The following is a 27,929-nucleotide window of genomic DNA, read 5'->3' as shown; positions in this document are numbered from 1 at the left end:
TCTCCCGCCCAAACCCACCTTTCTGGCTGCAGCTGCTTTTCTTCTCTGGCTCCCCCTTCCTTCCCCAGGGAGCTTTGCCTTGTTCTTTGGCCAGGCTCCAGCTGCAGCTCAAGGGCAAAGCTGCAACTACAATTCCCCCTTCGGGTTTTTCACCTGAAAAACAAAGGCTTGGGCCAAACTCTGACCAGTCACTCGCTGAACACGAGACATCAAACAGGGCACACAGAATAAAATGCATCGAACTCTAAATCATGTTACAATGACTGTCCACCCCAATCCAGCACTGACATTAAAAACCTTCAAGCAATCAAAAAGACCTCCAAACATCCCTTAGATAGAGAAAAGCACACCAGGAACGAATGCAAAAAGAAAAATTCCAAACAATGCTCAATTAAATAACCATGGACTGATATAAAACATGTTTAGTTAACTTAAACCACTTCTTCCCATTATTCTCCATCAGAAATTACCCTTATTTAAGTTCTCCTTTTAACACTTCATTAAAACTGACTTATTAGGAAATGGTTTGAACCAAACTTCATAACTTGATGATTCCAGGGTTTGTGCTCCTTGACTTTGGCCTGAAGAGGTTTGGAACACAGGCTTTGTTCTGGAGAGCTTTTCCCCAATCTAAAAACCCTTCTGCAAATGGGACTCCCTTCCCTCAGGGTTCGGTGGCCTCTGGTTTTCCTGAAGGCTGGGGGGGATCTGGGAGCCAAATCCCAAGGGATCCAGCCCAGCTCTGCACACACACACACACATTTCCAGCTGGTCACAGTCTCACGGGGGCCACCACCACTCAGCACAGTTGCACACAAACACCCCTCTGAGTTCCTGGCACTGGGCTTGATGGACTAAGAAATGATCAGTCTGGTGGTTTGCCCTCAGAGGAGTAAGATCCAATGATGCATTTCTATTTTCATGACAATATAACCTGGAAAACACAAACATATTTCTGCTTCATGTGCAATTTAAAATTCAAAGACACAGAAACATTCCTAGAGTTCAAGTCCCCAGGTTTGGTTCCAAATGTCACTCGGTCCCCCTGGGACAAGAACAGTGGCACACACGGACTCAACAGCCCTGCACAAGCCCAGGAGTGGGGGGGAAATATCCTTGAGAGCACTGCTGCATTTCAAAAAGAAGTCAGTCACATCAACTCTGTAACCAATAAAAAAGAGAAGCCAAAATAAATAACTGTAGACAGGGTATTAAGTACCTTGAGAATACCAATAAGAAAAAACTAAGAATAAAGGCATCTATTTGAAGTACAAAGAGTTTGGGAGACACCATTTGTTTGCCACGAAGCCTTTATTTTGTTGGCTCTTCTATAGTTAGAACCCAAACCTTACCCTCCCACAAAAAGCAGAAAACCTCTTCAGAGAGTTAGGAGATGGAGTCAGTTTGGATTAACGGGAAGAACATCTCTGGAGACAAAATAAAGCAGAGAAAATAACCCCATCCTCAACAACAGAGCTGCCTCCCCACTGCCTGCCCCTGGACACTTGCTCTGGGGGTGACAGAGCCTGAAGTCTCCTGCCTAGTCCTGGGCAATACTTCCTGGGGACCACAGCACCACCGAGTTCCTAAAAATATCACAGGTTGGGCAGGTGCTTGGATTTTGTCTGGATTAACTCCCCCTTTCCTTTCCAGGTGCTGCCCTACTCATTGTAATGGTGCTTGTACTCCCTGAGCCATTCCCTCCCCCATCCAACCATCCCTTGTGCCTTCTCTGACAAGGACAGTGGGTCCAGGTGTTCTGCCACGCTCCCAGGGCACAGGGGGGGGACTGTGGAGCCACCCTCGAGGGGGGAAACGTGCCCTGCCTGCCCTGCCCAGGGAAAGGGAACTGCCCCAGTGTTCCCCAGCACAAGGCACCCTTGGAAATATCCACTGCAATGGGACACTCAGGGACAGCAACAAGCACTGCACGAGGCTGCTCTGGCACAGGACCAATTTTAGCCTCAGCTTTTCTCTGGACCACTTCACTTTGTTTGCCACCTCATCCTGCAGTCAGAACTTGCTGTCCTTGCAACCTTTCAGGGTGACCATAAATGACAGAGGCCTCTGCTCCAGCACCCACAAGGGCCTGATCCATCTGACAGGATCCATTTTTCCAGGGAATTCAAAGCTCCACCTGAGGACCAGGGTCTTTTCTCACCCATCCCTGTGCTGCAGCTTGGCCTCCATCTCCCTGTGCTTTCAGTTCCCTCCATGGTTGAACACTGGCAGCCCTGGCCCTGGGCGGAGCTCGGCATCCTGATCCCATCCCTCCTGGCCCCCGGAACCGCTGACTCAGCAATGGGGGGCCCTCCATTGCCAAGGGCACGGGCCCGTCGGGGCTCACAGGGGGAGCAGGAGGGCGAAGGCTCCAGCCCTGCTGCTACAACCTTCCACCACTACAGCCAACAGAGGAGCCTCTCCAGCCCTGCCTCCCAAGGCATCCTCAACAAACCCAGCCCAGCTCCACAGGACAAACTGCTCCCTGTCTGCCCAGGCCAGTCTAATCCCAGAGGCTGCCAGATCATGCAAAACAACTGCCCAGGAGATCAGAGACCCCAGTCCATCTCTTCCTAGCACAGGTTTGGGTTAGTTTGGCAAACAGACCAACTGAGGAATTCCCCAGTGTTTTCCCAGTTTGACCCCTGTCACACCAATCACCTTAACAGTGCCAGTCCATAATTCTCCCTCTCTTGGGTTAAGGACTGAGCAAGTTGGACATGTGTCTGAGCAGGACATGTGCAAACCAAATGCTGGGGACTGGAACACACACCTGGCACTCCTGCAGCTCTCACAGTCACATTCCAGAGAAAACAGCCAATTGCACCCTCACTGCTCATTTCTTAATCCCAATCCCACACTTGTTTGGCACTTGGAGCACCACTTTTAGAACCCAATTACAGCCCATTAGAGAGCTCCATGTCTAGCAGGGACAGGGACCCCTGGGATACTCTCAGCAATGCCTGAATCCATGGCAGGGACCTTGCTTTGAGCTCCCCAGGGCCGGGCACCCCGAGGATCTCCCCGAATAATCCTTTCGGTGCGCGCTGGAGTCCTCGGGGTGCCCCAACCCGGGGGGCACCAACAGCACTGTCCCTCCAGGGGCCAATTTGGTCCCAAAATGCAGGGGGACCTTGCCTGTGTCCCAGACTGGTCCGGGGATCTGAGGCCCTTCCCGAGAAAATCTCGGTGCCGGCGTGAAGGGCCAGAGATCCCTTGGAGTCACGGGAGAGCAGGCACAGAGTCCCTCCTGGGGGGCAATTTGCCTGCCTGAAATCAGCTCTTCAAAGGAGCCTCTAAAACTCAGCTGGTGAGGTTTAGAAGCCAGGCATTCCTTGCTTACAACACCCTGCCATGATCCCAGCCCTCCAGGTGCCCTGGCAATCCGCTCCCAAAGGGCACACACAGGTGTCTCCACTGCAGCTGATGGGAGGGGTCAGCATGACAGGAGGGCTCATTTTCCTTCCCTGCATTCCTGTTCCACATTCAGGACATTTCCCAACACTTATTACCATACACACCTACCCTTAGAAGGTTTCCAAGGGGCTTCACCGACGGCCTTCCCAGGTCTGCTCTGTCTGGAGCCCTCCAAGTCCTCAGTGCCTGCCTGAGGAACCTCAACACAACTCACCTGCTTACACAGCAACTTGGTGCTGCTTGCCTGCTGCCTCACTTCCCTTCTTCCTTCTTTCTTCACCTCCCTTGCTTGGTCCCTTTCAATCCCTGGGCTCAGCTCTGTGCACTTTCCAGGCTCCATCCCACTGCAAAAAGGATTAGCCCTTGTTACATCTCAACACTCAGACATCATTCCCCCTTTTTCTTAACACTGGGCCATCAAGCCAGGGTCTCATTATTTAAAGCACAGTTTGACTGCTCAGTGACAACAACAGCTACAGCCCTGAATCCTAACACAGGCTGAGACACAAACACGGATGGGAACTCTTAAGGATCCACTTTGTCCTGCTCACCAATCAAAAGGAGCTTTCTGAACTCAAGAATAACAGACCCCAGGTCCTTTTACTGCAACTTTACCTGCTATAAATGTGACCCACAAGACCTGCAAAGGCCCTTCCCACTTCACCTGCAGGGCTGGCAGTGCCACCACTGGACACGGCCCCAGTGGCTGGGCAGGAACGGAGGGGCTGGGGCGTCCAATCCATCGGCCCAGGCGGCACCAGGAGTTCCTGCAGTTCCTGAGGGGAGAGCCTCAAGCCAACAAAGGGTTAGGGAGAGCATTTGAAACTTTAATATGTAGATCTCCTGGAAGATGGGGAGGTGGACAAGGCCTACTGGGGCAACAAGGATACACTCAAGGTTATCAAAAGGATCTACCAGCACTCAAAAGCTATCACTGTCCTTCTGTCAGGGGGAACTCAGCAAACTCTCTTTGCCAAGAGCCTCCAGGAGGATTTCCAGCTTTCGTGGCTCTTTTTCAACTGTTCTTCACATCCCTGGAGCTGGGACTATCACCTGCCCTACAGGGGGAACAGCCCACAAAGTTCACCATTAGGGATGCCATTAACTCAAAGTCCCTTCTCAGGGGGGTCACTGCACACCTTGGCCTTTGTTTGCCCTCCCCACCAAAGATGCTTCCAACAGTTCTGACACATCTGGCAGACCCAGAGCTCTCCTCAGGGAATGCTTCAGCTGCTTAAAGGCTGCCCTTGCACCATCTAGCCAAGGCAGCAAATGCTTTCAGGCTGTTGGAAAAGTTGCCATAACAGTCTTACCACACATCCCGAGGGAGCAATGCAGAGTCCAGCCCGTCCCACCATTCCCAGCAAGGCAGTTCATGGGCTGTCTGGGGCTCAGGGAGGAGTCACGGGGCTTCTCTTCTTCCTGCCTGCTTGCCCCGTTTTCTCCTGCAAAAGCAAAGCTTTCTTGGCTTTCCTTGCTCAAGGAGATGCAAAGGCCATCTTTTAAATCCAATACTGGAAACTCCTCCAGGTTGTCACTTACAGGGGTTCTCTCAGGTCCTGCACTAATCAATCCCCTTGGCCATTGGTTTTCTTGGCAGATTCTGGCATTCACCTTCTACAAGCAAACCAGGAGGAGCAAATTCAGCTGTTCCTGCAACCAATCCAAGCTGGCATTCTGATTTTAAAGGATACTGGTTTGGCCTTACCTGGAGAGATCCCACATCAGGGGTAATACCTACAGGTTCTGCCCTCTTCCACTCTCCTGCAGCTCCACTGGCCCACACCACAGGAACAACTGCAGCTGCCACTTCAGTGGGGGCCTTGCTGCTGACAGGAGTTATTCCCTGCACAACAAGAGCTGCTGCTTGGACACATTTAGTTACAGCAATTACAGTGTCAAGAGCCCCAGTTTTCAATTCCATTTCTGCCTCAACTTTTCCAGCCCATCACTTCCTAGCAGAGGTTTGGGTGAGTTTTGCAAAAACACAAACTGAGGAATTCCCCAATGTTTTCCCAGTTTGACCCCTGTCACACCAATCACCTTAACACTGCCAGTCCATAATTCTCATTCTGCTGTGTTCAGGACTGAGGAAATTGTACTTGTGTCTGAGCAGGACATGTGCAAACCAAATGCTGGGGACTGGAACACACACCTGGCACTCCTGCAGCTCTCACAGTCACATTCCAGAGAAAACAGCCAATTGCACCCTCACTGCTCATTTCTTAATCCCAATCCCACACTTGTTTGGCACTTGGAGCACCACTTTTAGAACCCAATTACAGCCCATTAGAGAGCTCCCTGTCTAGCAGGGACAGGGACTCCTGGGATACTCTCAGCAATGCCTGAATCCATGGCAGGGACCTTGCTTTGAGCTCCCCAGGGCCGGGCACCCCGAGGATCTCCCCGAATAATCCTTTCGGTGCGCGCTGGAGTCCTCGGGGTGCCCCAACCCGGGGGGCACCAACAGCACTGTCCCTCCAGGGGCCAATTTGGTCCCAAAATGCAGGGGGACCTTGCCTGTGTCCCAGACTGGTCCGGGGATCTGAGGCCCTTCCCGAGAAAATCTCGGTGCCGGCGTGAAGGGCCAGAGATCCCTTGGAGTCACGGGAGAGCAGGCACAGAGTCCCTCCTGGGGGGCAATTTGCCTGCCTGAAATCAGCTCTTCAAAGGAGCCTCTAAAACTCAGCTGGTGAGGTTTAGAAGCCAGGCATTCCTTGCTTACAACACCCTGCCATGATCCCAGCCCTCCAGGTGCCCTGGCAATCCGCTCCCAAAGGGCACACACAGGTGTCTCCACTGCAGCTGATGGGAGGGGTCAGCATGACAGGAGGGCTCATTTTCCTTCCCTGCATTCCTGTTCCACATTCAGGACATTTCCCAACACTTATTACCATACACACCTACCCTTAGAAGGTTTCCAAGGGGCTTCACCGACGGCCTTCCCAGGTCTGCTCTGTCTGGAGCCCTCCAAGTCCTCAGTGCCTGCCTGAGGAACCTCAACACAACTCACCTGCTTACACAGCAACTTGGTGCTGCTTGCCTGCTGCCTCACTTCCCTTCTTCCTTCTTTCTTCACCTCCCTTGCTTGGTCCCTTTCAATCCCTGGGCTCAGCTCTGTGCACTTTCCAGGCTCCATCCCACTGCAAAAAGGATTAGCCCTTGTTACATCTCAACACTCAGACATCATTCCCCCTTTTTCTTAACACTGGGCCATCAAGCCAGGGTCTCATTATTTAAAGCACAGTTTGACTGCTCAGTGACAACAACAGCTACAGCCCTGAATCCTAACACAGGCTGAGACACAAACACGGATGGGAACTCTTAAGGATCCACTTTGTCCTGCTCACCAATCAAAAGGAGCTTTCTGAACTCAAGAATAACAGACCCCAGGTCCTTTTACTGCAACTTTACCTGCTATAAATGTGACCCACAAGACCTGCAAAGGCCCTTCCCACTTCACCTGCAGGGCTGGCAGTGCCACCACTGGACACGGCCCCAGTGGCTGGGCAGGAACGGAGGGGCTGGGGCGTCCAATCCATCGGCCCAGGCGGCACCAGGAGTTCCTGCAGTTCCTGAGGGGAGAGCCTCAAGCCAACAAAGGGTTAGGGAGAGCATTTGAAACTTTAATATGTAGATCTCCTGGAAGATGGGGAGGTGGACAAGGCCTACTGGGGCAACAAGGATACACTCAAGGTTATCAAAAGGATCTACCAGCACTCAAAAGCTATCACTGTCCTTCTGTCAGGGGGAACTCAGCAAACTCTCTTTGCCAAGAGCCTCCAGGAGGATTTCCAGCTTTCGTGGCTCTTTTTCAACTGTTCTTCACATCCCTGGAGCTGGGACTATCACCTGCCCTACAGGGGGAACAGCCCACAAAGTTCACCATTAGGGATGCCATTAACTCAAAGTCCCTTCTCAGGGGGGTCACTGCACACCTTGGCCTTTGTTTGCCCTCCCCACCAAAGATGCTTCCAACAGTTCTGACACATCTGGCAGACCCAGAGCTCTCCTCAGGGAATGCTTCAGCTGCTTAAAGGCTGCCCTTGCACCATCTAGCCAAGGCAGCAAATGCTTTCAGGCTGTTGGAAAAGTTGCCATAACAGTCTTACCACACATCCCGAGGGAGCAATGCAGAGTCCAGCCCGTCCCACCATTCCCAGCAAGGCAGTTCATGGGCTGTCTGGGGCTCAGGGAGGAGTCACGGGGCTTCTCTTCTTCCTGCCTGCTTGCCCCGTTTTCTCCTGCAAAAGCAAAGCTTTCTTGGCTTTCCTTGCTCAAGGAGATGCAAAGGCCATCTTTTAAATCCAATACTGGAAACTCCTCCAGGTTGTCACTTACAGGGGTTCTCTCAGGTCCTGCACTAATCAATCCCCTTGGCCATTGGTTTTCTTGGCAGATTCTGGCATTCACCTTCTACAAGCAAACCAGGAGGAGCAAATTCAGCTGTTCCTGCAACCAATCCAAGCTGGCATTCTGATTTTAAAGGATACTGGTTTGGCCTTACCTGGAGAGATCCCACATCAGGGGTAATACCTACAGGTTCTGCCCTCTTCCACTCTCCTGCAGCTCCACTGGCCCACACCACAGGAACAACTGCAGCTGCCACTTCAGTGGGGGCCTTGCTGCTGACAGGAGTTATTCCCTGCACAACAAGAGCTGCTGCTTGGACACATTTAGTTACAGCAATTACAGTGTCAAGAGCCCCAGTTTTCAATTCCATTTCTGCCTCAACTTTTCCAGCCCATCACTTCCTAGCAGAGGTTTGGGTGAGTTTTGCAAAAACACAAACTGAGGAATTCCCCAATGTTTTCCCAGTTTGACCCCTGTCACACCAATCACCTTAACACTGCCAGTCCATAATTCTCATTCTGCTGTGTTCAGGACTGAGGAAATTGTACTTGTGTCTGAGCAGGACATGTGCAAACCAAATGCTGGGGACTGGAACACACACCTGGCACTCCTGCAGCTCTCACAGTCACATTCCAGAGAAAACAGCCAATTGCACCCTCACTGCTCATTTCTTAATCCCAATCCCACACTTGTTTGGCACTTGGAGCACCACTTTTAGAACCCAATTACAGCCCATTAGAGAGCTCCATGTCTAGCAGGGACAGGGACCCCTGGGATACTCTCAGCAATGCCTGAATCCATGGCAGGGACCTTGCTTTGAGCTCCCCAGGGCCGGGCACCCCGAGGATCTCCCCGAATAATCCTTTCGGTGCGCGCTGGAGTCCTCGGGGTGCCCCAACCCGGGGGGCACCAACAGCACTGTCCCTCCAGGGGCCAATTTGGTCCTAAAATGCAGGGGGATCTTGCCTGTGTCCCAGACTGGTCCGGGGATCTGAGGCCCTTCCCGAGAAAATCTCGGTGCCGGCGTGAAGGGCCAGAGATCCCTTGGAGCCACGGGAGAGCAGGCACAGAGTCCCTCCTGGGGGGCAATTTGCCTGCCTGAAATCAGCTCATCAAAGGAGCCTCAAAGACTCAGCTGGTGACTTTTAGAAGCCAGGCATTCCTTGCTTACAACACCCTGCCATGATCCCAGCTCCACGGGGGTCCTGGCAATCCGCTCCCAAAGGGCACACACAGGTGTCTCCACTGCAGCTGATGGGAGGGGTCAGCATGACAGGAGGGCTCATTTTCCTTCCCTGCATTCCTGTTGCACATTCAGGACACTCCCAACACCTGTTCCCATCTACACAAACCCTTATAAGTTCTCTGAGGGGCTCCATCGGGGGTCTCTGGTGGTCACCTGTGCCTGCAGACCCCAAAGTTCTCAGTGACCACCTTATCAACTTCAAGACAACTCACCTGGTTGTAGAGGAGCTTGGTGCTGCTTGGCTGCTGCCTCAGTTCCCTTCTTCATTCTTTCTTGACTTTGCTTGCTCAGTCCCTTTAAGTTCCTTGGCTCAGCTCCATGCACTTTCTAGGGAACATCCCACTGCAAAAACTACCAGTTCTTGGTACATCTCCTAACTCAGATATCAGGGAGTGAGGCAGAAATCAACTCATCCAGGGCACTGCCTCCAAATATTGGGACAAAAACACCATAACATTCCACGGCCTCCCTTGGCAAATCAACCCCAAACTGCTCAGACACAAACAACACACCCTGCACACTACAACAATCTGGCACTGCTGGTTCAACCCGGCCAAGTCAGTTGGGAAACTACACAAGGTCAACTTCCTTCCAAGTTTCAGTTATGACACAAAAATCAGGGAGATCACAGACTCCCCCACAGAGTTTTACTCTGAGGAGAGAAGGAAACCAAAGCCATCCCCAGGGCTGCAATAGCTCAGGCGCCCCAAAAGGCCCAGGGGCTTCAGGTTTCTGAGGGGCTTCACCGAGGGCCTTCCCAGGTCTGCTCTGTCTGGAGCCCTCCAAGTCCTCAGTGCCTGCCTGAGGAACCTCAACACAACTCACCTGCTTACACAGCAACTTGGTGCTGCTTGCCTGCTGCCTCACTTCCCTTCTTCCTTCTTTCTTCACCTCCCTTGCTTGGTCCCTTTCAATCCCTGGGCTCAGCTCTGTGCACTTTCCAGGCTCCATCCCACTGCAAAAAGGATTAGCCCTTGTTACATCTCAACACTCAGAGAGCATTCCACCTCTTGCCTTGACACTGGGCCATCAGGCCAGGGTCTCATTATTTAAAGCATAGTTTGACTCCTCAGTGACAACAACTGACAGCGCTGCTGGGGCCGGGGAAGGGCGGGTGGGAGAATAAAAATCAGGAGAGGAGACTAAAAATCTAAAAATCAGGAGACGAGCCTAAAAGAATTACAATCAGAAGAGGAGCCTAAAAAAATTAAAAACAGGAGAAGAGCCTGAAAAAATTAAAATCAGGACAGGGGACTAATACAATAAAAATCAGGAGAGGAGCTTAAAAAAATTAAAAACAGGAGGGGATCCTGAAAAAATTAAAATCAGGAGGGGAGCCTGAAAAAATTAAAATCAGGAGGGGAGCCTGAAAAAATTAAAATCAGGAGGGGAGCCTGAAAAAATTAAAATCAGGAGGGGAGCCTGTAAAAATTAAAATCAGGAGAGACCCAGAACTCACCCAAGTCTCCCCAAAAAACTACCAGAAACTGATTCAAATTTCCCCAAAAAAGACACAAAAACTGATCCAATTCACCCCAAAAATTGATCCAGAACTGACCCAAAACTGGCCCAAATCACCTCAAAAACTAACTCCAAATTGGCCCAAAACCTGACCTAAAAATGCAAACCCCCCCCCCCAAAACTGACCCAAAATGATACAAAATCAGCCCCAGATATGACCAGAAACTGACCCCAAAACCCTGACACCAAGACTCAGCCAAATCTCCCCAAAAAATGACCCAGGTCAGCCCAATCACCCCCAAAAATGATCAGAAACTGACACAAATCTCCCCAACAAATGACCCAAACTTTATTTCTTTTCTTAGCAACAAATCCCTTCCTTTGCTCCCCTCTGGCCCTGCCCACACAGCCCCAGTTCAGCTCTCAGTGAGTTCTTGCTTCTGGGCAGCGACTCCTCTGCCTCTTGCTGGGGCGGCAGCAGCTCCTGTGCCAGCAGGGAGAGGGACCCCGAGCCAGGAGAGGGACCCCGAGCCAGGAGAGGGACCCCAGAGCCCCTACAGAGACCCCAGAGCCATTATAGAGACCCCCGAGCCCCTATAGAGACCCCAGAGCCCCTATAGGGACCACAGAGCCATTACAGGGACCCCAGAGCCCCTACAGAGACCCCAGAGCCCCTATAGAGACCCCAGAGCCCCTACAGAGACCCCAGAGCCCTCCAGAGCCCCTTGCTGGGTCACAGCCCCTCTTCTCCCGCCCAAACCCACCTTTCTGGCTGCAGCTGCTTTTCTTCTCTGGCTCCCCCTTCCTTCCCCAGGGAGCTTTGCCTTGTTCTTTGGCCAGGCTCCAGCTGCAGCTCAAGGGCAAAGCTGCAACTACAATTCCCCCTTCGGGTTTTTCACCTGAAAAACAAAGGCTTGGGCCAAACTCTGACCAGTCACTCGCTGAACACGAGACATCAAACAAGGCACACAGAATAAAATGCATCGAACTCTAAATCATGTTATAATGACTGTCCACCCCAATCCAGCACTGACATTAAAAACCTTCAAGCAATCAAAAAGACCTCCAAACATCCCTTAGATAGAGAAAAGCACACCAGGAACGAATGCAAAAAGAAAAATTCCAAACAATGCTCAATTAAATAACCATGGACTGATATAAAACATGTTTAGGGAACTTAAACCACTTCTTCCCATTATTCTCCATCAGAAATTACCCTTATTTAAGTTCTCCTTTTAACACTTCATTAAAACTGACTTATTAGGAAATGGTTTGAACCAAGAGAATTAAAATCAGGACAAGAGCCTTAAAAAAATTAAATTTAGGAGAAGAGCCTTCAAAAAATTAAAATCAGGACAAGAGCCTTCAAAAAATTAAAATCAGGACAAGAGCCTTCAAAAAATTAAAATCAGGACAAGAGCCTTCAAAAAATTAAAATGAGGACAAGAGCCCAAGAGAATTAAAATCAGGAGAAATTCACGTTATTCCCCCCACACACACCCCGGGACAGACGGGAGGCCGCGAGTCCCGCCCTGTCGCCGGAACCGGCCCTTAACTCGAGCAGGGAGCGCTGCACCGGCACGAGAGCCACTGCGCATGCGTCGCCGGTCCCTCTCCTGCCTGCCCTTACTTACCACGTGATCGCCGGCGTCTTGCCAACGACTGCGCATGCGCTTCCCCCCCCCACCCCGCCGCCCGACCGCCCGGCTTCGCTTTCTTACTGCGGCTCCCCCTCCACTTTTCCGGCTCCCTGGGGTTCCCTCACCCACATTTCGGGGTCCCCTTCTCACATTTTAGGGGTGATGACCCCGCAATTTACGGTTCGGGGGGGGGGGAGGAGAGGAAACGGGGTGCCCAAGAAGGGGTTTCTTTTTTTTTTTTCTCTCTTTTATTTCATTTTCATTTTATTTCCTTTTTAGTTTTTTTGCCTTTTTTTTAAATTTTCTTTTTTATATTTCCTTCTTTACTTCGTTTATTTTTTATTCTCTTTATTTTTCATTTTCTCTCCCAGTGCTCCCCAGTAACACCCAGTGCTCCCCAACAACCCTCAGTAACACCCAGTGCTCCCCAGTACACCCCAGTAACACCCAGTGCTCCTCAACAACCCCCAGTAACACCCAGTGCTCCCCAAAAATTGACCCAAAACCGACCCAAATCACCCCAAAAGCTGACCCAAAACTGACCCCAAAACCTGACCCCAATCATCCCAAAAGCTGACCCAAATCACCCCAAACAATGACCCCAAACTGACCCCAAAAACTGACCCAAATCATCCCCAAAACTGACCCAAAACTCTGCATTTCTTTGGCATCATTTCCTCTCAAAAACAACATCTGCGATTTAGTTGATTGCTAAAGCCATCATTTTAAAATCATCCCAGGAATCCAAAGGGACTGGAAAACACACAGAAATCATTCCTGCACCCACCAAAGCATTAGGAATTGGAACCCGATTCCCTCATCTCTCTCCTTGTTCTTCTTGGCTGGAAAACCTGATGATCCCCACTGGCTGTTTTTAGGCTGCTTTTCTTCCACAGCTCCTTTCCTCCCGGCTGAAACCTCCTGGCATCTTCAGGCCTTATCTGGAGGGAAGCCCCTCTGAAGTATTTCCTCTCGTGGCAATTCTGTGGGATGAAGAAGTAAAAAAAGCACATCAAGAGCTCCTTCTACCCCCTTCCCTCGCAAACACCCTCCCAGCTTGTCCTTGGCAGCTCCATCCCCCCGGCAGCGGCACCCGACGCTTCGGCTCCGCTGGGAAAGGGACAGCAAGTGCAGAAGCAAGTTCAGGTCTGGGCAGGGGCTCCCTGGGGAACGGCACTTCAGTGCTTTAGTCCGTGGTCTTTCCTGCTGCCCTCCCTCCTGGAGGCAGAGGATGACCCGTCCCTTGTTTCTCCCACGCTGGTAGACCCAGGTCCTGCTCCTTTGGCCCCACTTTTCTTGGCAGACCCGGCATCATTTCCCAGGGTCCCCAGGAAACTTCTGCACTTGACCCACTGCTAAGTGCAGAGCACAGGGCGAGGGAAGGACAAATTTCTCGGCACCCACCCCCTGGAATTTCCCTCCTCCGCAGCACGCTCCCGTTCCCGCTGTCTCTGGAGGTGCCCGCACGAGTCCTCCTTCTCCCAGCACCTCAGAGAATGTCCTTTTCACCCAGGTCCTGCTTACCGTCGTCCAACAAAACACGCTGACAACATTTTTCACGATGCCAGTGGAGAGCTATTAGAGCACACTGCACAGGGAAGCTGAGCCTGCCCCATCCCTGCAAGTGTTCCAGGCCAGGCTGGACGGGACTCGCAGCAACCGGGGACAGTGGGAGGTGTCCCTGCCCACGGAAGACAGGCTGGCCTTTGAAGGTCCCCTTCAAACCAAATCGCTCTGGGATTCCCCTCCAAAATCACTCCCAAAGAGACACAGCAACCAAAGCAGAGGGACTGCACTCCCAGCTTTTCTTACCTGCAGGCACACACAGCACAGCACGTTGGACATAAAAGCCACAGGGTCAGTCCTGCCAGAGGCGTCCGGCACACCCACGGCGACCGAAGGGAAAGAGGCAGCCTGGGAACACGGAGTAAAAGACACCTTAATTAGGACTACACTGAGCCATAGCCAGGTCATTCCCACAGACAGCTTCACCGTCCAGTCGTCCAAAAAGCACTCACCGAGGCCTCAGGTAGGATGGTTCCTGACGCTGACCAGGTGAATACCTCCCTGGAAGCCCGCTCTGCTCCTGCCAGGCACTGGGGCTCACCCAGAGGGGCTTTGCCAAGCATCCAAGGGAAATTAAAATTACAGCCTGGGCAAAGGCGCTTCCCGCAGGACCGCTCCTGGCCAAGGCCACCGGTCCGTGCAAGTCAGACCACTGACCACCCAGGGCTGGGGATTTTCAGGGGCACGCTTCCAGCTTTTATTCTCCAGAAACTCCAGTTCTTCCTGGCACCGCTTGCCAGAAAGTCTTCCCCTGTTGGAAGAGGTCACTTAGTCTTTCGAGGGGCCAGATTGCCAAAGCCCGGCCAGTCCGTTCCCACGAGGAAAGGTAGCTTTGTCTTGTACAAGATACTGGGGGGGAGACACAAAAGTTTAATTTAAAAGAACTGCCTAGAATAGAAAGCAATTCAAACATAAGTCAGACAAGACTCGTGCAAAACTGAATTACATTGGACTTCAAAGGAGAATTCTTTCCCTCTGCACCTCAGAGAACCCCAATTTTCACCCAGGTCCCGCTTACCATTGTCACACAAAACGTGCTGACAAAATTTTTCAGGATGCCAGTGGAGAGATATCAGAGCACACTGCACAGGGAAGCTGAGCCTGCCCCATCCCTGCAAGTGTTCCAGGCCAGGCTGGACGGGACTCGCAGCAACCGGGGACAGTGGAAGGTGTCCCTGCCCACGCAAGACAGGCTGGCCTTTGAAGGTCCCCTTCAAACCAAATCGCTCTGGCATTCCCCTCCAAAATCACTCCCAAAGAGACACAGCAACCAAAGCAGAGGGACTGCACTCCCAGCTTTTCTTACCTGCAGGCACACACAGCACAGCACGTTGGACATAAAAGCCACAGGGTCAGTCCTGCCAGAGGCGTCCGGCACACCCACGGCGACCGAAGGGAAAGAGGCAGCCTGGGAACACGGAGTAAAAGACACCTTAATTAGGACTACACTGAGCCATAGCCAGGTCATTCCCACAGACAGCTTCACCGTCCAGTCACACAAAAAGCACTGACCTCCCAGGGCCTCAGTTAGGATGGCTCCTGACGCTGACACCTCCGTTTGCCCCGGGGGGTCAAGAATAACATGCCTGGGAAGAAGTCACCCCCAACAACAAAAAGGGAAAATTAGTGAAACACGGGGTCCTCTTCTGACTAGATTGCCACCAGCATTCCATAGCAGATGACACGACTGTTCTGTTACAGACGAGAAAAGCCTGTTCTCCCAAACAAACAGCGAGGAGATTTATGGGCACGCCTGAAAATTTCCTGTGAGGAACTTTTTGTAACTAAGGAGCAGGTGCTGTCTTGAGTTGAAGGCATCAATTTGACAGACACTTAGGACAGCAAACTCTTCAGCAGAGCAATTAACTGCTGCCTATTTGAACAGCAGGGGAGAGAAAATGACAGTCGAAGGGAAGACAAGAAAAGCAGAACTGGAATCAGCAGACTTTTCTTCCATCTCTCCCGAGGAAGTCTAGTTTGTCTGTTCTAATAATTCTATGCCCTTTTCTACATGAAACTTAGAGCAAGGCTGAAAAAACAACTAGAAAACACGGAGAGAAGCTTTTTAGAATTTCACGTGATTTTCCCAAACCGATGCCAGAAAAGCAGAACTCGGTAGAATGTACTCACCTCGAGGCCTTTGGTCTTTTCTTCCATAAGCTTCGTCACCTGATTGAAAAAGCAGAGTAGACTCGGTATTTAGGCTCCCAACAGGAAAACTTCCCCTTCATTTCCTAAAAGAAACTACATTAATCTGCACAGCTGCAGGCGCGTGTCCAGCTGTTAAAGCCTTTCAGCTTTTCGGAGGGTGAGAATGCCCTGCTAAGGAAGGCTGAAAACTGCTCGGAGCCTGCACAGGTCCAAGAGCCCCTTGATTTTGTCTGTGTTCCAGTCCCGGGCTAAAGAAAGGGCAGAACAAGCGCAGTTGTTCCTTGCCTTTTCCCTAAGAGGTTCGGCCAGGTGCTGGGCCAGCCCGGGCACTCCGGGGGAAGGCCGGCAGTGCCCAAGCAGCGCCGCTTTGCCAGGGGCGTCGCTTGCAAGAGCGCCGCCGAGCGCCGGGCCCTGCCTCACAGTCGCCGCCTGGCGGACACGGCCGGGAGCGGCACTGCAGCCGCGCGCCTCCCCCCCCCCCCCCTCCCCTCCTTGGCGAGACCCGCGGCGCCTTTGGACGCGCCCAGCTTACCCCGGGGCCGATCTCCGTCGAATCTGCCGCCGTGGGTCGCTTCCGGCGGGGGAAGGCGGCGGCGCAGCCCCGATAGCATCTCCAGGGCACGGCGGGAGCGAGCGGGGCAGAAGCGGGGGCAGGGGCGGGAGCGGGAGCGGAGCGGGGCGAGAGGGCGGAACGACGTGCGCGCCATGCGGTCCTCGCGCGCCGCAGCCCCGAGACGGGGGCTGCCGGCGCCGGTGCCTGCCGCCGCCCACGAACCTGCCGCCCGCGCCCGGCGCCGCCGAGCGCCCCGCCCTGTCCCCGCAGCGGGAAGCAGCGCGGCGAGACGGCGCTGCGGGCGCGGGGTGGGGGTCCGGGTCGCGGCGGAGGCCTCTCGCCGCCATCTTTAGTGTGGTCGTTCCGGTCCTGGCGGCGCCATCTTTACTGTGGGCTTGGCGAACTTCCGGGCCGGGGCCGCCATCTTTAGTGTGGTCGTTCCGGTCCTGGCGGCGCCATCTTTACTATGGGCTTGGCGGACTTCCGGGCCGGGGCCTTGAAAGACTTCCGGTCGCTCACTACTTCCGGTGACCGAGTTTACCCAAATTAGCGTCCCTCCTCGCTAATTTCTGCGCTTTCACCCCAAGAAATCTTCACGTTATTCCCCCCCCGCACACCCCGGGACAGACGGGAGACCGCGAGTCCCGCCCTGCCGCCGGAACCGGCCCTTAACTCGAGCAGGGAGCGCTGCACCGGCACGAGAGCCACTGCGCATGCGTCGCCGGTCCCTCTCCTGCCTGCCCTTACTTACCACGTGATCGCCGGCGTTTTGCCAACGACTGCGCATGCGCTGTTCAAAATTTTTTCAATGCAGTTCCTGTTTTCCGTCAGCAGGTGGCAGTATTTCATCTCAAATATATGTGCAATTCCTTTTCTCTGTCACCAGGGGGCAGTGTTGCTATGCGATTTTTTACTTATGGCATTTTTTTTTTTCTTTTATAACCGTATTTGTTCGTGTAGTTCTTTTGGGAAATCGGATAATTGGCTTGTAATTGCTGGTGGTTTGAAAATTTACTTGTGTAATTAGGCTCTTCTCCTGGTTTTAATTCTCTAGGCTCTTCTCCTAAGAGAATTAAAATCAGGAGAAGAGCCTAAAAAAAAAATGAAAATCAGGGGAAGAGCCTAAAAAAAATGAAAATCAGGAGAAGAGTCTAAAAATATAAAAATCAGGAGGAGAGCCCAAGAGAATTAAAATCAGGAGAAGAACCTAAGAGAATTAAAATCAAGAGAAGAGCCTAAAAAAATTACAATCAGGAGAAGAACCTAAAAAAATTAAAAACAGGAGAGGAGCCTGAAAAAATTAAAATCAGGACACGGGACTAATACAATAAAAATCAGGAGAGGAGCCTAAAAAAATTAAAATCAGGAGAGGAGCCTGAAAAAATTAAAATCAGGAGAGGGGACTAAAAAAATTAAAATCACAAGGGGAGCCTGAAAAAATAAAAACCTGGAGAGGATCCTGAAAAAATTAAAATCAGGAGAGGAGCCTGAAAAAAATAAAATCAGGAGAGGGGACTGAAAAAATTAAAATCAGGAGAGGAGCCTGAAAAAAATTAAAATCAGGAGAGGAGCCTGAAAATCTTAAAATGAGGAGAGGAGACGAAAAAAATTAAAATCAGGAGAGGAGCCTGAAGGAATTACAATCAGGAGAGACCCAGAACTCACCCAAGTCTCCCCAAAAAACTACCAGAAACTGATTCAAATCTCCCCAAAAATGACCCAGAACTCACCCAAATCTCCCCAAAAAGTGACACAAAAACTGATCCAATTCACTCCAAAAATTGATCCAGAACTGACACAAAACTAGCCCAAATCACCTCAAAAACTAACTCCAAATTGGCCCAAAACCTGACCTAAAAATGCAAAACCCCCCCCCAAACTGACCCAAAATGATACAAAATCAGCCCCAAATATGACCAGAAACTGACCCCAAAATCCCAAAACACTGATACCAAGACTCACCCAAATCTCCCCAAAAAAATGACCCAAAAGTCAGCCCAATCACCCCAAAAAATGATCAGAAACTGACCCAAAATTACCACAAAAATAAACCCAAAACTCACCCAAATCATCCCAAAAAATGACCAGAAACTGACCCAAATCTCCCCAAAAATGACCAGAAACTCACAAAAAATAACCCCAAAAATGATCAGAAACTGACACAAATCTCCCCAACAAATGACCCAAACTTTATTTCTTTTCTTAGCAACAAATCCCTTCCTTTGCTCCCCTCTGGCCCTGCCCACACGGCCCCAGTTCAGCTCTCAGTGAGTTCTTGCTTCTGGGCAGCGACTCCTCTGCCTCTTGCTGGGGCGGCAGCAGCTCCTGTGCCGGCAGGGAGAGGGACCCCAAGCCAGGAGAGGGACCCCGAGCCAGGAGAGGGACCCCAGAGCCATTACAGGGACCCCAGAGCCATTACAGGGACCCCAGAGCCATTATAGAGACCCCAGAGCCCCTACAGAGACCCCAGAGCCATTATAGGGACCCCAGAGCCATTATAGGGACCCCAGAGCCCCTACAGAGACCCCAGAGCCCCTACAGAGACCCCAGAGCCACGATAGAAACCCCAGAGTCCCTACAGAGACCCCAGAGCCATTATAGGGACCCCAGAGCCCTCCAGAGCCCCTATAGACACCCCAGAGCCCCTATAGAGACCCCAGAGCCCCTATAGAGACACCAGAGCCATTATAGGGACCCCAGAGCCCTCCAGAGCCCCTATAGAGACCCCAGAGCCCCTATAGAGACCCCAGAGCCCCTATAGAGACCCCAGAGCCATTATAGGGACCCCAGAGCCCTCCAGAGCCCCTTGCTGGGTCACAGCCCCTCTTCTCCCACCCAAACCCACCTTTCTGGCTGCAGCTGCTTTTCTTCTCTGGCTCCCCCTTCCTTCCCCAGGGAGCTTTGCCTTGTTCTTTGGCCAGGCTCCAGCTGCAGCTCAAGGGCAAAGCTGCAACTACAATTCCCCCTTCGGGTTTTTCACCTGAAAAACAAAGGCTTGGGCCAAACTCTGACCAGTCACTCGCTGAACACGAGACATCAAACAAGGCACACAGAATAAAATGCATCGAACTCTAAATCATGTTATAATGACTGTCCACCCCAATCCAGCACTGACATTAAAAACCTTCAAGCAATCAAAAAGACCTCCAAACATCCCTTAGATAGAGAAAAGCACACCAGGAACGAATGCAAAAAGAAAAATTCCAAACAATGCTCAATTAAATAACCATGGACTGATATAAAACATGTTTAGGGAACTTAAACCACTTCTTCCCATTATTCTCCATCAGAAATTACCCTTATTTAAGTTCTCCTTTTAACACTTCATTAAAACTGACTTATTAGGAAATGATTTGAACCAAACTTCATAACTTGATGACTCCAGGGTCTGTGCTCCTTGACTTTGGCCTGAAGGTGTTTGGAACACAGGCTTTGTGCTGGAGAGCTTTTCCCCAATCTAAAAACCCTTCTGCAAATGGGACTCCCTTCCCTCAGGGTTCGGTGGCCTCTGGTTTTCCTGAAGGCTGGGGGGGATCTGGGAGCCAAATCCCAAGGGATCCAGCCCAGCTCTGCACACACACACACACACACACACATTTCCAGCTGGTCACAGTCTCACGGGGGCCACCACCACTCAGCACATTTGCACACAAACACCCCTCTGAGTTCCTGGCACTGGGTCTGATGGACTAAGAAATGATCAGTCTGGTGGTTTGCCCTCAGAGGAGTAAGATCCAATGATGCATTTCTATTTTCATGACAATATAACCTGGAAAACACAAACATATTTCTGCTTCATGTGCAATTTAAAATTCAAAGACACAGAAACATTCCTAGAGTTCAAGTCCCCAGGTTTGGTTCCAAATGTCACTCGGTCCCCCTGGGACAAGAACAGTGGCACACACGGACTCAACAGCCCTGCACAAGCCCAGGAGTGGGGAGGAAATATCCTTGAGAGCACTGCTGCATTTCAAAAAGAAGTCAGTCACATCAACTCTGTAACAACAATAAAAAAGAGAAGCCAAAATAAATAACTGTAGACAGGGTATTAAGTACCTTGAGAATACCAATAAGAAAAAACTAAGAATAAAGGCATCTATTTGAAGTACAAAGAGTTTGGGAGACACCATTTGTTTGCCACGAAGCCTTTATTTTGTTGGCTCTTCTATAGTTAGAACCCAAACCTTACCCTCCCACAAAAAGCAGAAAACCTCTTCAGAGAGTTAGGAGATGGAGTCAGTTTGGATTAACGGGAAGAACATCTCTGGAGACAAAATAAAGCAGAGAAAATAATCCCATCCTCAACAACAGAGCTGCCTCCCCACTGCCTGCCCCTGGACACTTGCTCTGGGGGTGACAGAGCCTGAAGTCTCCTGCCTAGTCCTGGGCAATACTTCCTGGGGACCACAGCACCACCGAGTTCCTAAAAATATCACAGGTTGGGCAGGTGCTTGGATTTTGTCTGGATTAACTCCCCCCTTCCTTTCCAGGTGCTGCCCTACTCATTGTAATGGTGCTTGTACTCCCTGAGCCATTCCCTCACCCATCCAACCATCCCTTGTGCCCTCTCTGACAAGGACAGTGGGTCCAGGTGTTCTGCCACGCTCCCAGGGCACAGGGGGGGACTGTGGAGCCACCCTCGAGGGGGGAAACGTGCCCTGCCTGCCCTGCCCAGGGAAAGGGAACTGCCCCAGTGCTCCCCAGCACAAGGCACCCTTGGAAATATCCACTGCAATGGGACACTCAGGGACAGCAACAAGCACTGCACGAGGCTGCTCTGGCACAGGACCAATTTTAGCCTCAGCTTTTCTCTGGACCACTTCACTTTGTTTGCCACCTCATCCTGCAGTCAGAACTTGCTGTCCTTGCAACCTTTCAGGGTGACCATAAATGACAGAGGCCTCTGCTCCAGCACCCACAAGGGCCTGATCCATCTGACAGGATCCATTTTTCCAGGGAATTCAAAGCTCCACCTGAGGACCAGGGTCTTTTCTCACCCATCCCTGTGCTGCAGCTTGGCCTCCATCTCCCTGTGCTTTCAGTTCCCTCCATGGTTGAACACTGGCAGCCCTGGCCCTGGGCGGAGCTCGGCATCCTGATCCCATCCCTCCTGGCCCCCGGAACCGCTGACTCAGCAATGGGGGGCCCTCCATTGCCAAGGGCACGGGCCCGTCGGGGCTCACGGGGGGAGCAGGAGGGCGAAGGCTCCAGCCCTGCTGCTACAACCTTCCACCACTACAGCCAACAGAGGAGCCTCTCCAGCCCTGCCTCCCAAGGCATCCTCAACAAACCCAGCCCAGCTCCACAGGACAAACTGCTCCCTGTCTGCCCAGGCCAGTCTAATCCCAGAGGCTGCCAGATCATGCAAAACAACTGCCCAGGAGATCAGAGACCCCAGTCCATCTCTTCCTAGCACAGGTTTGGGTGAGTTTGGCAAATAGAGAGACTCAGGAATTCCCCAGTGTTTTCCCAGTTTGACCCCTGTCACACCAATCACCTTAACACTGCCAGTCCTTCATTCTCCCTCTCTTGGGTTAAGGACTGAGTAAGTTGGACCTGTGTCTGAGCAGGACATGTGCAAACCAAATGCTGGGGACTGGAACACACACCTGGCACTCCTGCAGCTCTCACAGTCACATTCCAGAGAAAACAGCCAATTGCACCCTCACTGCTCATTTCTTAATCCCAATCCCACACTTGTTTGGCACTTGGAGCACCACTTTTAGAACCCAATTACAGCCCATTAGAGAGCTCCATGTCTAGCAGGGACAGGGACCCCTGGGATACTCTCAGCAATGCCTGAATCCATGGCAGGGACCTTGCTTTGAGCTCCCCAGGGCCGGGCACCCCGAGGATCTCCCCGAATAATCCTTTCGGTGCGCGCTGGAGTCCTCGGGGTGCCCCAACCCGGGGGGCACCAACAGCACTGTCCCTCCAGGGGCCAATTTGGTCCCAAAATGCAGGGGGACCTTGCCTGTGTCCCAGACTGGTCCGGGGATCTGAGGCCCTTCCCGAGAAAATCTCGGTGCCGGCGTGAAGGGCCAGAGATCCCTTGGAGCCACGGGAGAGCAGGCACAGAGTCCCTCCTGGGGGGCAATTTGCCTGCCTGAAATCAGCTCTTCAAAGGAGCCTCTAAAACTCAGCTGGTGAGGTTTAGAAGCCAGGCATTCCTTGCTTACAACACCCTGCCATGATCCCAGCCCTCCAGGTGCCCTGGCAATCCGCTCCCAAAGGGCACACACAGGTGTCTCCACTGCAGCTGATGGGAGGGGTCAGCATGACAGGAGGGCTCATTTTCCTTCCCTGCATTCCTGTTCCACATTCAGGACATTTCCCAACACTTATTACCATACACACCTACCCTTAGAAGGTTTCCAAGGGGCTTCACCGACGGCCTTCCCAGGTCTGCTCTGTCTGGAGCCCTCCAAGTCCTCAGTGCCTGCCTGAGGAACCTCAACACAACTCACCTGCTTACACAGCAACTTGGTGCTGCTTGCCTGCTGCCTCACTTCCCTTCTTCCTTCTTTCTTCACCTCCCTTGCTTGGTCCCTTTCAATCCCTGGGCTCAGCTCTGTGCACTTTCCAGGCTCCATCCCACTGCAAAAAGGATTAGCCCTTGTTACATCTCAACACTCAGACATCATTCCCCCTTTTTCTTAACACTGGGCCATCAAGCCAGGGTCTCATTATTTAAAGCACAGTTTGACTGCTCAGTGACAACAACAGCTACAGCCCTGAATCCTAACACAGGCTGAGACACAAACACGGATGGGAACTCTTAAGGATCCACTTTGTCCTGCTCACCAATCAAAAGGAGCTTTCTGAACTCAAGAATAACAGACCCCAGGTCCTTTTACTGCAACTTTACCTGCTATAAATGTGACCCACAAGACCTGCAAAGGCCCTTCCCACTTCACCTGCAGGGCTGGCAGTGCCACCACTGGACACGGCCCCAGTGGCTGGGCAGGAACGGAGGGGCTGGGGCGTCCAATCCATCGGCCCAGGCGGCACCAGGAGTTCCTGCAGTTCCTGAGGGGAGAGCCTCAAGCCAACAAAGGGTTAGGGAGAGCATTTGAAACTTTAATATGTAGATCTCCTGGAAGATGGGGAGGTGGACAAGGCCTACTGGGGCAACAAGGATACACTCAAGGTTATCAAAAGGATCTACCAGCACTCAAAAGCTATCACTGTCCTTCTGTCAGGGGGAACTCAGCAAACTCTCTTTGCCAAGAGCCTCCAGGAGGATTTCCAGCTTTCGTGGCTCTTTTTCAACTGTTCTTCACATCCCTGGAGCTGGGACTATCACCTGCCCTACAGGGGGAACAGCCCACAAAGTTCACCATTAGGGATGCCATTAACTCAAAGTCCCTTCTCAGGGGGGTCACTGCACACCTTGGCCTTTGTTTGCCCTCCCCACCAAAGATGCTTCCAACAGTTCTGACACATCTGGCAGACCCAGAGCTCTCCTCAGGGAATGCTTCAGCTGCTTAAAGGCTGCCCTTGCACCATCTAGCCAAGGCAGCAAATGCTTTCAGGCTGTTGGAAAAGTTGCCATAACAGTCTTACCACACATCCCGAGGGAGCAATGCAGAGTCCAGCCCGTCCCACCATTCCCAGCAAGGCAGTTCATGGGCTGTCTGGGGCTCAGGGAGGAGTCACGGGGCTTCTCTTCTTCCTGCCTGCTTGCCCCGTTTTCTCCTGCAAAAGCAAAGCTTTCTTGGCTTTCCTTGCTCAAGGAGATGCAAAGGCCATCTTTTAAATCCAATACTGGAAACTCCTCCAGGTTGTCACTTACAGGGGTTCTCTCAGGTCCTGCACTAATCAATCCCCTTGGCCATTGGTTTTCTTGGCAGATTCTGGCATTCACCTTCTACAAGCAAACCAGGAGGAGCAAATTCAGCTGTTCCTGCAACCAATCCAAGCTGGCATTCTGATTTTAAAGGATACTGGTTTGGCCTTACCTGGAGAGATCCCACATCAGGGGTAATACCTACAGGTTCTGCCCTCTTCCACTCTCCTGCAGCTCCACTGGCCCACACCACAGGAACAACTGCAGCTGCCACTTCAGTGGGGGCCTTGCTGCTGACAGGAGTTATTCCCTGCACAACAAGAGCTGCTGCTTGGACACATTTAGTTACAGCAATTACAGTGTCAAGAGCCCCAGTTTTCAATTCCATTTCTGCCTCAACTTTTCCAGCCCATCACTTCCTAGCAGAGGTTTGGGTGAGTTTTGCAAAAACACAAACTGAGGAATTCCCCAATGTTTTCCCAGTTTGACCCCTGTCACACCAATCACCTTAACACTGCCAGTCCATAATTCTCATTCTGCTGTGTTCAGGACTGAGGAAATTGTACTTGTGTCTGAGCAGGACATGTGCAAACCAAATGCTGGGGACTGGAACACACACCTGGCACTCCTGCAGCTCTCACAGTCACATTCCAGAGAAAACAGCCAATTGCACCCTCACTGCTCATTTCTTAATCCCAATCCCACACTTGTTTGGCACTTGGAGCACCACTTTTAGAACCCAATTACAGCCCATTAGAGAGCTCCATGTCTAGCAGGGACAAGGACCCCTGGGATACTCTCAGCAATGCCTGAATCCATGGCAGGGACCTTGCTTTGAGCTCCCCAGGGCCGGGCACCCCGAGGATCTCCCCGAATAATCCTTTCGGTGCGCGCTGGAGTCCTCGGGGTGCCCCAACCCGGGGGGCACCAACAGCACTGTCCCTCCAGGGGCCAATTTGGTCCCAAAATGCAGGGGGACCTTGCCTGTGTCCCAGACTGGTCCGGGGATCTGAGGCCCTTCCCGAGAAAATCTCGGTGCCGGCGTGAAGGGCCAGAGATCCCTTGGAGCCACGGGAGAGCAGGCACAGAGTCCCTCCTGGGGGGCAATTTGCCTGCCTGAAATCAGCTCTTCAAAGGAGCCTCTAAAACTCAGCTGGTGAGGTTTAGAAGCCAGGCATTCCTTGCTTACAACACCCTGCCATGATCCCAGCCCTCCAGGTGCCCTGGCAATCCGCTCCCAAAGGGCACACACAGGTGTCTCCACTGCAGCTGATGGGAGGGGTCAGCATGACAGGAGGGCTCATTTTCCTTCCCTGCATTCCTGTTCCACATTCAGGACATTTCCCAACACTTATTACCATACACACCTACCCTTAGAAGGTTTCCAAGGGGCTTCACCGACGGCCTTCCCAGGTCTGCTCTGTCTGGAGCCCTCCAAGTCCTCAGTGCCTGCCTGAGGAACCTCAACACAACTCACCTGCTTACACAGCAACTTGGTGCTGCTTGCCTGCTGCCTCACTTCCCTTCTTCCTTCTTTCTTCACCTCCCTTGCTTGGTCCCTTTCAATCCCTGGGCTCAGCTCTGTGCACTTTCCAGGCTCCATCCCACTGCAAAAAGGATTAGCCCTTGTTACATCTCAACACTCAGACATCATTCCCCCTTTTTCTTAACACTGGGCCATCAAGCCAGGGTCTCATTATTTAAAGCACAGTTTGACTGCTCAGTGACAACAACAGCTACAGCCCTGAATCCTAACACAGGCTGAGACACAAACACGGATGGGAACTCTTAAGGATCCACTTTGTCCTGCTCACCAATCAAAAGGAGCTTTCTGAACTCAAGAATAACAGACCCCAGGTCCTTTTACTGCAACTTTACCTGCTATAAATGTGACCCACAAGACCTGCAAAGGCCCTTCCCACTTCACCTGCAGGGCTGGCAGTGCCACCACTGGACACGGCCCCAGTGGCTGGGCAGGAACGGAGGGGCTGGGGCGTCCAATCCATCGGCCCAGGCGGCACCAGGAGTTCCTGCAGTTCCTGAGGGGAGAGCCTCAAGCCAACAAAGGGTTAGGGAGAGCATTTGAAACTTTAATATGTAGATCTCCTGGAAGATGGGGAGGTGGACAAGGCCTACTGGGGCAACAAGGATACACTCAAGGTTATCAAAAGGATCTACCAGCACTCAAAAGCTATCACTGTCCTTCTGTCAGGGGGAACTCAGCAAACTCTCTTTGCCAAGAGCCTCCAGGAGGATTTCCAGCTTTCGTGGCTCTTTTTCAACTGTTCTTCACATCCCTGGAGCTGGGACTATCACCTGCCCTACAGGGGGAACAGCCCACAAAGTTCACCATTAGGGATGCCATTAACTCAAAGTCCCTTCTCAGGGGGGTCACTGCACACCTTGGCCTTTGTTTGCCCTCCCCACCAAAGATGCTTCCAACAGTTCTGACACATCTGGCAGACCCAGAGCTCTCCTCAGGGAATGCTTCAGCTGCTTAAAGGCTGCCCTTGCACCATCTAGCCAAGGCAGCAAATGCTTTCAGGCTGTTGGAAAAGTTGCCATAACAGTCTTACCACACATCCCGAGGGAGCAATGCAGAGTCCAGCCCGTCCCACCATTCCCAGCAAGGCAGTTCATGGGCTGTCTGGGGCTCAGGGAGGAGTCACGGGGCTTCTCTTCTTCCTGCCTGCTTGCCCCGTTTTCTCCTGCAAAAGCAAAGCTTTCTTGGCTTTCCTTGCTCAAGGAGATGCAAAGGCCATCTTTTAAATCCAATACTGGAAACTCCTCCAGGTTGTCACTTACAGGGGTTCTCTCAGGTCCTGCACTAATCAATCCCCTTGGCCATTGGTTTTCTTGGCAGATTCTGGCATTCACCTTCTACAAGCAAACCAGGAGGAGCAAATTCAGCTGTTCCTGCAACCAATCCAAGCTGGCATTCTGATTTTAAAGGATACTGGTTTGGCCTTACCTGGAGAGATCCCACATCAGGGGTAATACCTACAGGTTCTGCCCTCTTCCACTCTCCTGCAGCTCCACTGGCCCACACCACAGGAACAACTGCAGCTGCCACTTCAGTGGGGGCCTTGCTGCTGACAGGAGTTATTCCCTGCACAACAAGAGCTGCTGCTTGGACACATTTAGTTACAGCAATTACAGTGTCAAGAGCCCCAGTTTTCAATTCCATTTCTGCCTCAACTTTTCCAGCCCATCACTTCCTAGCAGAGGTTTGGGTGAGTTTTGCAAAAACACAAACTGAGGAATTCCCCAATGTTTTCCCAGTTTGACCCCTGTCACACCAATCACCTTAACACTGCCAGTCCATAATTCTCATTCTGCTGTGTTCAGGACTGAGGAAATTGTACTTGTGTCTGAGCAGGACATGTGCAAACCAAATGCTGGGGACTGGAACACACACCTGGCACTCCTGCAGCTCTCACAGTCACATTCCAGAGAAAACAGCCAATTGCACCCTCACTGCTCATTTCTTAATCCCAATCCCACACTTGTTTGGCACTTGGAGCACCACTTTTAGAACCCAATTACAGCCCATTAGAGAGCTCCATGTCTAGCAGGGACAGGGACCCCTGGGATACTCTCAGCAATGCCTGAATCCATGGCAGGGACCTTGCTTTGAGCTCCCCAGGGCCGGGCACCCCGAGGATCTCCCCGAATAATCCTTTCGGTGCGCGCTGGAGTCCTCGGGGTGCCCCAACCCGGGGGGCACCAACAGCACTGTCCCTCCAGGGGCCA

At 52.0% G+C, this 27,929-nt stretch overlaps 2 protein-coding genes across 12 annotated transcripts in view; both read right to left on the bottom strand.

Annotated features, from left to right (window-relative positions):
* On the bottom strand, positions 1-27,929 carry LOC127463329 (uncharacterized). The gene is made up of 9 exons (XM_051772627.1): positions 26,982-27,929; positions 26,753-26,884; positions 23,305-23,416; positions 22,855-22,984; positions 9,229-9,343; positions 4,731-4,862; positions 4,082-4,193; positions 3,632-3,761; positions 1-1,161 (listed from the first exon to the last, which is right to left on the bottom strand). Exons 2-9 carry the CDS (start codon positions 26,814-26,816, stop codon positions 1,156-1,158), a joined length of 801 nt encoding a protein of 266 aa, XP_051628587.1. The 5' UTR covers positions 26,817-26,884; positions 26,982-27,929; the 3' UTR covers positions 1-1,155.
* The window catches only part of LOC127463330 (uncharacterized), a 114,925-nt gene continuing 99,772 nt past the window's right edge, over positions 12,777-27,929 (bottom strand). For 5 of the 11 annotated variants that reach the window (XR_007900784.1, XR_007900780.1, XR_007900781.1 and 2 more), the window contains 4 exons: positions 14,990-15,091; positions 14,136-14,532; positions 13,930-14,031; positions 12,777-13,100 (listed from right to left, as the gene is read on the bottom strand). The gene's annotated coding sequence lies outside the window, so the exon portion shown is untranslated. Of the gene's footprint in view, positions 13,101-13,929; positions 14,032-14,135; positions 14,533-14,989; positions 15,092-15,195; positions 15,270-15,813; positions 15,853-16,366; positions 17,300-27,929 lie in introns of those variants that run through there. The other 6 variants (XR_007900782.1, XR_007900787.1, XR_007900790.1 and 3 more) reach the window with 5 other exon arrangements.

The sequence above is a fragment of the Manacus candei genome, unplaced genomic scaffold, assembly GCF_025592945.1.
Source record: "Manacus candei isolate 608988 ecotype Guabito, Panama unplaced genomic scaffold, ASM2559294v1 h1tg000154l, whole genome shotgun sequence".
NCBI lineage: Eukaryota > Metazoa > Chordata > Aves > Passeriformes > Pipridae > Manacus > Manacus candei.
The sequence above is the reverse complement of the archived record's forward strand: the minus strand, read 5'-3'. Positions and strand labels throughout refer to the sequence as shown.

Coding starts and splice junctions, on each gene's coding strand:
- LOC127463329 (XM_051772627.1), bottom strand. CDS start 26,816: ATGAACTGCCTTGCTGGGAATGGTGGGACGGGCTGGACTCTGCATTGC. Junction 4,194..4,730: donor TTGCTCCCTCGGGATGTGTG/GTAAGACTGTTA, acceptor CTCTCCCCTCAG/GAACTGCAGGAACTCCTGGT. Junction 3,762..4,081: donor TGGCACTGCCAGCCCTGCAG/GTGAAGTGGGAA, acceptor TCCTTTTTGCAG/TGGGATGGAGCCTGGAAAGT.